This window comes from Bactrocera neohumeralis, chromosome 4, assembly GCF_024586455.1.
Source record: "Bactrocera neohumeralis isolate Rockhampton chromosome 4, APGP_CSIRO_Bneo_wtdbg2-racon-allhic-juicebox.fasta_v2, whole genome shotgun sequence".
Taxonomy (NCBI): Eukaryota; Metazoa; Arthropoda; class Insecta; order Diptera; family Tephritidae; genus Bactrocera; species Bactrocera neohumeralis.
Window position 1 is genome coordinate 36,978,314 of NC_065921.1, and position 12,928 is coordinate 36,991,241.

Here is a 12,928-nt window from a genome sequence, read left to right on the forward strand (position 1 = left end):
TGGTGTTGTGCATTATGAATTCCTTCCAACCGGTCAAACAGTCAACAAGGAATATTATTTGAACGTTATGCGTCGTTTGCGTAACGCTATCTGCCTAAAAAGGCCGGAAGTGTGGAAAGACAATTCTTGGTTTTTACACCACGATAATGCACCATCCCATACTGCCCTCGTAATTCGTGATCATTTCGCCAAAAACTCAACCCATATCGTACCGCAACTACCGTATTCACCTGATCTGGCGCCGTGCGACTTCTGGCTGTTCAACAAGCTCAAAAGACAGCTCCGGAGATACGATAGAGGAGATTCAAGCCGCAGCGAAGACGGAAGTGAAGGCCATCCCGGAAAGTGACTACAACCAGTGTTTCGAAGATTGGAAAATCCGTTGGCATAAGTGCATTGCATTGGGAGGGGATTACTTTGAAGGGGATGGAATTGATTTGGAAGAATAAAGAAAGAATTTTCAAAATAAATACAATGTCAGTATAGCAAAGAAAATCCCTAAACTGTAAAATGGAAGCCTAGAATTATAGTCTAAAAGAATGAAAATTAAGTCAATAAATGAAATTTTCGGAGTAATTGGTAGCAGTTGTGAAGTATAAGTGGTATCACAAGAGAAGTCTTAACAAATTTGGTCAGATCATATACGGGACTGCGTGAAAAAGAAATGTGTAAAAGTTGCTATCTTTGTCTGACTCCAAGGTTAAACATCAGTTTTAATTAAAAGTTATATTTTCCAGAAAACACTCGAATTTCATTGTCACTGACACCAGCATTTAAATTAAATTTTCGAAAATTAGATTTTTCTAGTGACACACTACACTCTCCGGTGGCGTTCGCTTCAATTGATCAATTAAACTCTCTGTTTGCAATTTTAGCACTTCAAGTTGAATATTGCTGGCAAAATATTATAATACCTTCGCAAAAAGCAACAAATATCAGGCGAGGCCACCTCTCGGTGGTTTTTGTACAAACTGCCGTTTCCCACATATAACCCCCAGTGTAGAATTTATCGAGAGAAGTTTGTTGCGAGGCCTTTGTTTCGGCGCTGTGCAGCATGAAATTGAATTTGAGTGCAAACTTCAACTTCCTTGCAAAGTATTGCCACACAAGTACCCAAAGCTTTTGCGGCGCTGCGAAGAGTGCTGATTTGCTTTACAACTCTTCAATGGCTCTTGCGTCTACCATTGAGATTTGCACTCCAATTTGAATTTGTTTAATTTGTTTCGTTCTTTTTGGTGCCGCTGATATTATCGCCTCTCTGTGACAATTTCATTGCCCTTTCTCTGTGTGTCCCCTGATTTGCAGTTGTATTTGTGCGCTTTACTGACTCTACTAATTTTCGGCTATATTTTCAATTTGCATAAGAGCGCAAGATATGCGCAAACCTTTCTTGCTAACCAAAGGAGGCAGCACCCGCCGAAATTTCTTATGGCGCCCGTTGAACGCAGGCATTGTTGTACATATTGCAAGCAACAACAAGGCCAAAAGCCAGAGACTCCATCATTAGCCATGCACCTGTTCAGTTTGTGCTTTTTAACCACAACCTCCACTTCAGCCTCACTTTTCGCCTCTTCCTGAACATAACTGCAAGCAGCTTGCTGCTTTTCAGCCACGGGCCCGTTGTGCCCGCCTTACGTGCGAGTCGGCCCGCAGGTTTTTGTGTGGTAAAATGTAAATTTTATTGAATTCAACTCTTTTGTGCGCCATGTCACGCGGTTGTGCGTTTAAGAGAAATTGCATAATTACGCCTAATCTTGAGACGCTTTGTAAGTAGCACGTCGTCTCGTCAGCCTTCCCGCTTCATACCGCCACAGCTTCGCATACTCTATGCTGCACGGCTTACACTCGTTAAATGTTGGTCTCTTAAACCCCGTCGCTATAGCTATCCATCCTATATGTCATTGAAGTTTTTCTTTGTTTTACCGCCGGCTGTCGATTTGAATATTCAAGCGCTTGCGCAGCGTCCTCTCTGCCGTCTTGCCCGCACTTTTTGTATGTGGTAACTACTAGTTTTTAATTTGAATGACAAAGCGGATTTACATACTGCAGTAGGCGTATGCATTTGGGTTGGCTTTAGTTGGCGCTTTAAGCCTGGCCGTCTCCTCTCTCTTGGAGCCATTTCGTCCAAACATCCTTTCACCACTTTAAAATTGTCGTTCCTTCCATTGTTTCGTGGCTTTGTTGGGTGCGGATTTGTGCGCCTGTTGAAAGAGCGCTAGTCAACCACATACAATTGCAAAATCTTTTATTAATCTCATAAGCTATGCAGTTGTGAAGTCGTTGAACTCCTTCCAGGGGTGCGGAATAATAAGTGACAGGAAATTGCATTAGGTTAGGATAGACGCTGGAACAGAACTTGAAGAATAATTAAAACGACCAAATGCAGAGGGTTCACTTCTCTCAAAATAACAAAGGATTGTATTTTACCATAACCAATTGCCGAAATTCCATTGATTAACAACTGTCATGAATCTATTTCATAGTCACATATAGTGTCGGACAAAACATTCTGGACTCATACCTACGAATTACATTATCATCTCCTATTCTAAATAAATCACTCTTCTTCTTCTTTATTGGCGTAGACACCGCTTACGAGATTATAGCCGAGATTATAGCGCGCCAGTCGTTTTTTCTTTTGGCAATATGGCGCCAATTGGACATTCCCAGCGTAGCCAAGTCCTTCTCGACCTGGTCCTTCGAACGGAGTGGAGGTCTTCCTCTTCCTCCGCTTCCCCTACGGGTACTGCGTCGTATACTTTCAGAGCTGGAGTGTTTTCGTCCATTCGGACAGTGTAGCCGCTGTCTTTTAATTCGCTGAACTATTTCAATGTCGTCATATATCTCATACAGCTCATCGTTCCATCGAATACGATATTCGCCGTGGCCAATACGCAAAGACCATACATCTTTCGCAGAACTTTTCTCTCGAAAACTCGCAACAAATCACTCAGATGTGCAGAATAACTTTTTATTTTATGAAAACATACAAAACCTTAGAAATTATTTGACTGCAAGCCATTTTATACCAAAAAATTAAACATATTCAATATTCAGTGCGACAAAACATATTGGAATAATGATTGTTATTTAATATTTTATAGCATAGCCGTTATTTTTAATTACTTCACTGTATCTATTTGGCATAGACACTATACGATTGTTAATAACTTCTTGTGGAATGCTTAATCAGGCTTATTTGTTTTTATCCCTATTCTCTATCTATCCTTCTATTTATTATGTCCCAAAGATTCTCAATAGGATTGAGAGCCGGCTATTGAGCTGGCCACGGTAGGATATTAATATTTTGAGCTATGACCGAATTTGCCACCAGTTTCGACGTAAACTTTGGGTCGTTGTACTGTTGAAATGACCATGAAAGTGCCATATCTCACTCGGCGTAGGGAAGCATAACGTTCTCAAGAATATCCTTGTGTATGAATCGATCCATAATGCGATTGATTGCATGAAGAGGTTTAACACCAAACTCGGAAAAACATCCCCACACCACAATGCCACCTCCACCATGCTTAAGCGTACCTTGGCAGTATCGGGGATCTCACCTCTTATTTTTTGTCGGCGAACTTTTCTCATTCCGACTAAATATTTCAAATTAAATTTTTAATAATCAGAAGAAAGTTTTGTTTTCCATCGTTTCACAGAGCAGATGATGCGTTTCCGAGCTAATTGTAATCGTCTTAGTCGATTTTTTGTTGGTAGAAAAGGCTTTTTTCATAGCTATCAATCCAGTATGTTTTGTTCGATACTGTATGTCGTCATGAAAGGAGATTAAAACTGGAAAAATTTCAACTGCATTCTTAAGGCATTGCTTAAACGAGTCTTTTAGAACAAGCGCAAATTGAGTCTTCAAAATTAGATTTCAAAAGTAGCCATTATACCCTGAACGGGATATATTATGTTGTTTGTAACACCCAGAAAGAATCGTCGAAGACAGTTTCAAATGTATATATGTATATAAATGTATGCCATGTGCAATCTTAGCCTGGATATAAAGCGCAGATTAACACTTACCAGCAGACGCTGCTTTGGGAAACAATTTAGAAGTAGATCCCTCTCTGGACGAACAAAATTGCGCTCTTTAAGTCTCATATTATTTCCGTCCTATTATCAGCGCTGAAACATGAACGATCTCTGCAAAGTCTTCGAAGCCTTCCGCATGTGTCATGAATATCGAAGAAGATATCCCGCTAACTCTAGGAGCGCTACCGCGACACGGATATAATTAAATAAATCCATAAAAATCCAATGAATGCGCTGGTCAATGAAATGTTGTTTCTTCTTCTTCTATTGGAAACCCGTGGGTGAACAACGAAAACAAGGCGCCCACGCTTCCAATGGAAAACCCAAGTGCATAGCGACATGTTTGCACTTGAGAATGTACATCTACATCGATATGTCGTATTACTTGCTTGTTTCACGAAATAATGAAAGCAAAAACTCTCAAAATGCAAGCTTGCATAATTCTCAAGAATTGGGACTGTCTCAAAACACAACCTGGCAGATTTTAAGAAAGATTTTGAGCTTGCATCTGTATAAAATCGTTCTTACTCATGAACTGAAGTCATTGGACCACCGTCGTGACCAAATGTCACGAATTTGCTTATTTTACCTTGAAATAACGTAAAAATAATCGTTTTTTTTTTAATAAACAAAACTGTCGATTCGGGTGCGAAGAAAATCTACAAATTATTAATAAGAACCATTACATTCACTTGAACTGCGAGTTTCGTGTGGGTTTTGGTCTGGTAGAATCATCGGTCCGTGCTTCCTTCGAAATAAAGCTGTTGACAACGTTACTGTCAATAGAGGGTGGTACCGATCGATGTTAACTAACTATTTATGGCCGCAATTGGAAGAAGTTGATTTTGACTATATCTGTTTCCAACAAGACGGCGCTAAGTACCACACAGCACATGCAACAACCGAATTATGGGGGGACAAGTTTGAAGATTACAAAGCGCGAGTGAAGAGAATGGCAGAAAAACAACGTTCCGAACTTCATTACGACCACATAATGGCTTTCGAATTCACCAGACTACGAATGCAATGGCTTATTCTCTCTGAGCCATTTTCTTTAAAAATAAACGAGTCTCTTCAAGATGCTGAAGGCAAAGCATTGTCCGTGAATGGGCCAAAATTCAGTCACATTCGACTTGCGATTCGTTTTTGACCGTCTCATGGTGGAAAAGGTATCATATCGAACAAAAGTGAATTAGTCCTTAATTTATGATTATTTTCACACATTTTGTACTTTAAAATAAATAAAAATAATTTTCCAAACCGACTTTATGGCTTTTTAAATTGGTTACATTCGAGTGCTGGACCCTTATATTCGGAACTTAATTGTATCGATTGTACTTCACATTAAATAAAAAACGTTTGAATTTTCTTAACAATTAGTGTGTGTGCTTATTTATTTTTTTTTTTAAAGAGATCACATCACTCTTATTGGAAACGACTGTAGTTTCTTCGTTGCTAATATTAATTTTATATTATTACGACGTGTTGATACAGAGTATAATAGTTTTGTTCATCCAACCGGATGACTGTCTGTCTGTCCGTCCGTCCGTGCTGCAACTTGAGTAAAAACTAAGATATCCTGATGAAGCTTGGTACACATGTTCCTTGACAAAAAGATTGCAAGACTGCAGTAAGGAGAAGTTCGTAATACATTAATCGCTTAATCGCAAACGTATAAAGTGCCATAAGTAAGTACCAAATTAAGATATAGAAGTGTAATTTCACACAAGGGGTTTCAGTACCAAGGGGCATCTGTGGGCAAAATATTTTGAAAAAGTAGACGTGGTCCCTCCCAATTTAGCCCGATAAAATACCATAAAAATGTCTTCAGACTTTGTGAAAATAGATCTAATCGAATAATAACCGCACTCTTTTCTCATATAACGGTAAAAGCTACCAAAAGCGCGATAAATCAATAACGAAATACGACAGAGACATTTAATTTTACCTCCAAGAAGGTATAAGAGGGCTTTATGGGAGCCGGTGTGAAAATTTGATGATGGGCATGGCATCGCCCTCTGAAATTAAATCGCATATCTCGCGACCTGATAAACCAATTTTGACTAAATTTAGTACATGATATTCTTCTCATATTTCTATGTGACAGTGCGTAAATGGGCGAAATCAGATTACAATCAATTTTAAATACCATATGGTTCTTTCTCTTTCCAGCACACACAAATCAAAAACTAGCTATAAATATAACGAGATACAAATTTTGCATTAATAATTCCATTAAAGTATACCACCTTATGTTCAAAAATTGTTCAAATCCAAACAAAACTCTTCAAGCTCCTAGTTACCGAATATGTGGACCCCAGTATCTATAGTTGACTTTTGACCGAAAATATCGGTCATGTGTGAAATATACAATTGAAATTCAGACAGAATCCTTTTCTGATAACGGGTACTCTGTGTATAATAGTAAATAGTGTAGTAAAAATGGGTGAATCAGTATGTTTGTTAGCCCCCATTTTCGATAAAGAAAACTGGGCTTTATACTGATATATCAAAGAGCCAATATGTAAATTTAAAATTGGTTCCAAAAAACTTTTTTGAATCTAGCAGCGCCATCTATATGTCGACTAGTGCGTTAGAATCTACTATCTTTCTCGATTGTCTAGTGAGAATTTCATGACATTTCATGTATTGGAAATGAAGTTATTGCGTTTTAAGTGTTAGTATGTTTGTGTTATCGATGCGAAAATGAGCTTCGAACAAAGAGCCAACATTAAATTTTGTTTTAAAAATGGTAGAACTTTTACCGAAACCTTTCAATTGTTGAAACAAGTTTATGGCGATAGTTGCCTATCCCGAAATCAGCCGAAATCATCATTGAATTTCATGGAAATGGAATTGAACATCTCCAAAACATCGATTTATCGCATTTTGACCGAACATGTGGGCATACGAAAGGTGTGTGCTCGGGTTGTTCCGCACAAATTGACTAACGACCAAAAATTGCTCAGAATCCAACATTCGAAGGACACTTGTGACCGATTATTTGACCAAAAATCACATTTTAACCATTAACCACTCCCCGCATTCACCTGATATGGCACCGTGCGACTTCTTCCTTTTCGGAAAAATGCATTTGCCCATGAAAGGAAAGCGTTATGCAGACGTAGAGGCCACTCAAAAGGCTTGCACCGGCATACTGGTGGCCATACCGGCCAACGAGCTAAAACACTCGTTCGACATGCTTTGGGACCGTGCAAAAAGCTGTATTGAAGCAGAAGGTGACTATTTTGAATAAAATAAATTGATTCTGCCGAAAAAACCATTTGTTCTGTTTCTTTTTAAAGTCCTGTATACTTTGGAACGCTCCTTGTTTATAACTAATATCAGTATTTTCTAACATCCCGCTGACTATACTCCATTTGATTGGTGATTGATTAATGAAATCCAGTGAACATTTTTTTAGTGACAAGATAATAGTTAATTGATAAAATCGGGTCGATGCTACAACTTCTACGGATATGTACTACATATAATGATTTTCGTTTTACTAACAAAACCGAATTTTTCGGTCAGTTTATGAGTAATATAGAGTATATGTATATAAAAGTGCTTGGATTACAATCTTCTGGTTGACGTTTTACATCTTACGGTACATATTTCCCTGGCTTTGATTCTTGCAAGTAGCAAGAGTGTTTGGTTGCCTTTCTTACTTGTTTTAGAATGGTTTTACAGCATCGGGCGGTAACATAATCTATTTTCCGACTCAAACACCAGTTATGGAAACTAAAGTTGCTTGTAAAACCTTAAAGATACCATATATCAATCATCGCCGGAGTATGTTAAGCTATTCCCAGTATTTCTTCGCACTGCCTGGTCGATCGGCATTTGGTAGGCAAAGACTTTCCAATAATTTAGATGGATACAATACAAGGTTATTCATATCAAAATTATAGTGACAATCATGTGAGTCCATTCGCATGCATTAGCAATAAAAGCATGCATTAGTCTATGCTTTAGTAAGGACTTATTGTACTTCAATATCAAATATACATAAAAGTATATGCCTGTATATTCGTCTGAATATGCAATTTATTTATATTTTATTGATTAATTATTCCCCTTCACCACTGTTATTTCTATATTTATAACAAAAATAAGTATAATCGCGGACCAAACTATTTATATATTTTTCAATATCAATATCAACCGGTTTACTCCTCTTCCAACCCCTGTTTAATGTTTTGCTTTCTGGGTAAACGTTTTGCTAGAATATTTTTGATTAGTAGCTGACGCTCAGTATCAGCAGTCATTCGGTGCGCTGATGGCATTGTCAAATCCGTTGTAGGCAAATCCACAGCCGGCGTTTCCTCTTCCCTATTACGCTCCTCAATCAGTTGATCCACAGGCTCGGGTTGATTATTTGGCGGCCTCATCAGCCGTTGACCAGCACGATAGCATTGATGAATGAGGAAAGCTCTTTCACACTTATTATCGCTGAATTGGCCTAAACACTCACGTTCCAACATGCGTTTGGGATCGGTGACATCGCCCAGGAAACTAATGATGTCACGTTCCACAAAAATCCCGTTACTCACCAAGCCCATATGCTCAAAGATGCAGTGTGTGAAACATTGTGTGGCCTTCGTGGCATTGCTGAAGTCGTTTTCACTAAACCTACGCAGTTCGTCCATTGACAGATCAGTCTCGAGCGCGCACAAGCGCACCATATCCGCAGTTATGCGATGTTGGTCCTCGGACACGCTCAGGTCCAAACTCATTTTAACCGAAGCGGAACGAGCCTGAAGCAAAAAAACAAAAACGCAAACACAAATTTATTTGTAAAAGTTGCTCGTTGGTTTTTTGACAAATTTACTTACTTCTACACCTGGAAAGGGTAGCAAGTTTCCAATGGAAGCCAACATCACGCCAGCGAGTACAATCCACTTGCTGACCATATTTCCTCGCTTTATTTGCTGCTGACTGCATGACCGCTTCAATTTGTTCACTTTTATATAAATATTTCGTTTAAAAAGCTTATATTTGTACTTTGAATATTTTTACTGGCGGCTTTCATGCATAAAATTTAATCACACATATGATTAAAAATTTCATAGCATATTAATTCGTGCGGATATGTTTGTTGTTGGATGTCTATGCAGCTTTTGCGACTTAATCCACCCTCATATGTGACAGTTTAATGAGTTGAATTATTTTTAATGTTATGTTTTAATTTCGCAGTAAAGCCAATTGCCAATATTGTTTTAATCAATTGCTCGCTTTGTCCACACAAGGTTTTTACTCACACGATCTCGAGAGTACAGTAGGACTGTTGTTGGCCTAATGATAAGTCACAACTTTCTGGCGTCACATGCGAGCCATATGCGGTTTGTTTTAATGATAACAAATTTAGAAAGTGCAGGGAAGTAAATAAGAGAGACGCAAGAACCCCTATGCTGCTTCTGTCCAACCTTATCTAGAACTCATCTCAGATATCCGAGAACTTCGCAGTTCAATGGACTAGATAAAGCATCTACCTATGACATCTAGCTATGACGAATACTCAAGACCAGTAGGTATATGTAATGCGTAGCCTTATCTTACCTAGTCATTAGTTATGTTCTTCATTTACACAGCTAGTAAGAATGCAGTGGGTTCCACAAGTGATGTCCTTCCAGTTAGAAGTTGGAAACGTACCATTCAATAACAGTTATATGGACTTCCCAACATATTCGTTTTTTGGATGCATAAGAACCCGCTTTCTTCAGAAGGTACAATTGTTTCCTGTACAGGTCTGGTCTTAACTTAATATATATAAGAGATAATTTCCTGCCAATTCCATTAAATGCATAGCAAAACCTCCTTGACCTTGGTATCGTTTTCGCCGGTTCACCGCTATTTGACCATGACCCTTGCATCACAAATGACCCGTAACCATCCGTTTCTGAAATGGATCGGCTTTGTTGCGATTCAGTTGGGTTACACGATAACACATGAGTCGCCGATGCATCCAGCTTGTCTTTGTATCGATCTTTTTCTCCCCCAGGAAGGTACTCATTTGGCGGAACCACCCATATCGGACCACTATAGCTTATAGCTGCCATACAAGCTGAATGATCAAAATCAAGTTTTTGTAAGGAAAGCTTTTTATTAATGAAGGACATTATCGCTTCGGCGCACCATAAGTTAACGCTTTTATTGTTTTTATTCGGATCAAACATTAATTCTGACTCCCAAGTAAATTTTATCTTGAAAAAGTAAATTACAAAACTGCCCTAAATTCAAAATTTATGTCTCGTGGACCAAAAGTCTGTTTACAGTGTGAAATACTTAGTGAAATGACACTTTCTAATCGATACGACTCAAAAGTGTAAGTCCAATAAAATCTTTGTAAATTGGGTAAAGAAGTTCAGAAATAAAAGTACGCAGTTATGTCCCGACTGACTAATAACTTAAGGAATCCCGGTAAGGCAAAGCTGGTAGAAGTGCCGATACGCCAACAATACTAACGATCTCATCGAAATGATTTCTGATATAGGTTAATCACTTTGCGAAAACAAAATTTTAATGAGTCTTGGAGTACTAGAATCATACCACCGAAGAAGGCATACTTCATGGCACTTTCATCAAAAATATTGATAAAAAAGACGACTGTAAAATCCTGAGCATAAAAATTAAAAAAAAATAATTGAATAAATAATTTCAATAAATATGTTTATGGGATATTCCATAATCCCCTAAAGCGAATTAATTTCCACCACAAATAAATCAATCAACTGTCGCTGGAATTTATTAATATGAATATGTACTTGTGACAACTCTAGCGCAATGCATGCGATAATTAATGAGTTCTACTTAACATTAATTTATTATTTCAAACAAATCCAATGATAATTTCCTGTCGAAATATGTGATGGATTTCATTTTATATTTTATGACCAACTGCATGTTGCCCTGACATGAATGATTTGGATGAAATTTATGAGTTTGTAACTGAATGCTACTTTCTAATTGGTAATTGGAATGATGTGCTCACTATAATTGATTTATTAATATCTACATTTATGTTTCTATTGCATTTTAAATGTAAGCGCACCGAAAATAATTCTTCTTTAGAACACGATGAACGTTCTGCGCGTCAAAATAAGTTTGAAGAAGAGGTAGGGAAGCGTTACTCGATGAATGTTGTTGCTAAACAAGAGCACCCACATTCATATGCAAGGTAATTGGGTGTCATATGAACTGAAACCGAGACTTTAAAAGAGACATGTCAGAACTTAAACTTAATCGCATCGAATTGTGATGATGTAAATCTCAGTTATGGCCCTTTCGGCCTTATAACTTTAAACGCTAAAAATCATATCGTCCCGATGTATAACATTATAGTAAATAGTAAAAGTAGTAATAGTATTCCTTATTGACAGTTTGGCCGGTCGGAAGGTATTCGAAGTGCAGCACACCTCGATAATCGAAGGAAACTGTCAACATAACTTTGATTTTTGACCTGCTTTGACGTGATTATTTCGGCTTTCGTTTCGTTTGTTTCGGGGTCGTAAGCATAGATTAAATACCCATAGCCAGTACTAATACGTTTCAAGATATCCTATAGCATTGTTTCACAGGCGTTAACGCGACGCTATTTTTCTAAAAGATTTAGTGATTTTAGAACCAATTGTACTTTCACTTTTCTCAGGCCCAAATGATCTTACAAGACGGTTTTCACTGATCCTTCCGATATTGTAACGATGCCAGTAAGATCGCTGACTGTTAATCGTCGATTCTCAAGCACCAATTCCTTTATATTATTGACGTGTCGATCATGTTCTGGACGTCTTTCATCTTCAACGCGATCTCGACCAATTTTGATTAATTTTTACCAATTGCTCTTGAGAAACAATCATAAAGAGTTTCAAAATTGGAATAAATTTGCAGAGTTGTCAACGCCAAAACAAAAATTGCTACATTTAAAGAAACAACTTTATTAATTTTTCTAAAACTGGACATCGTCATATTTTTAACTTTAAAACCGTAAAAGAATTAAACTTTAATTATAAAATCTTTGCATAAAAAGGCATCTCAAATAAATGTCATGTTGAGTAACTTTGATTTGAAACATTCAATAAAATATAAAAGATATTTTAAATGAACCCAATTAAGAATAATTACATAATTTAAAGTTATCAGTACTAATTCATTTTATGAAATAAAAAATGTTATATAAAATCAAAATATGAGCCAAAGTTATTAACCGAGTGCTCAAAACTTTGCATATGAATTTATAGTATAAGACAAATTAAATTTTACTGGTGGTAGGCGTGTTTAAAATTTAGAAGCAATGTCCCAAGCCATACTGGAGAAAAACACTCTCCCGTAAAGTTTGATTGTTGTAACAAAAAGGTGACGATATGTGAAACTTGTCCAACAAGGCGAACCAACGGCAAGCCGAATATTCATGACAGAAAAGTAATGATCTATATTTAGTGGTAATAGAAGGAGGTGCTGTATAATGAGCATCTAGAATCTTTTCCCCATTAATGAAGTCCAATATCAAAAAAAAGTCATCAAGTTGGATTAGACACGAAGCAATAATTTTCCATCATGATACGCTAGGCCCCTTGTTGCAGGATGGATGGATGGATTTGGAAAGCAGCAACTGGGTAATTTTGCTCCACCCTCCTTATAGCACAGACCTTGTCCCTTCTGACTACCATTTACGCCCTCACTGGCATACGATTCACACAATTTAGCGCGGTATCAAAAATTGACTTTATTCGGCCTTAGCCGCTAAGCTGAATTATTTTTTTTCTTTTAGTATCCACAAATTCCAAGAAAGAAGGAACAATGTTATAGCTTTAGATGGACAATACTTTAAATGATACAACTTTTTCGTAAAGAAATGTTTAAATTTTGAAAAAAAAACTCACGTTAT

General features: G+C 37.5%; 2 protein-coding genes across 2 annotated transcripts in view; one reads left to right on the plus strand and one right to left on the minus strand.

Moving 5' to 3' along the window:
* LOC126755348 (putative ATP synthase subunit f, mitochondrial) overlaps positions 1–12,928 on the plus strand; it is a 565,888-nt gene that overhangs the window by 65,178 nt on the left and 487,782 nt on the right. The gene's annotated exons all lie outside the window — the stretch shown is intronic.
* Positions 8,214–8,957, minus strand: LOC126755341 (general odorant-binding protein 56a). The gene is made up of 2 exons (XM_050467835.1): positions 8,880–8,957; positions 8,214–8,801 (listed from the first exon to the last, which is right to left on the minus strand). The coding sequence occupies exons 1-2, from the start codon at positions 8,955–8,957 to the stop codon at positions 8,214–8,216; spliced, it is 666 nt and encodes a 221-aa protein (XP_050323792.1).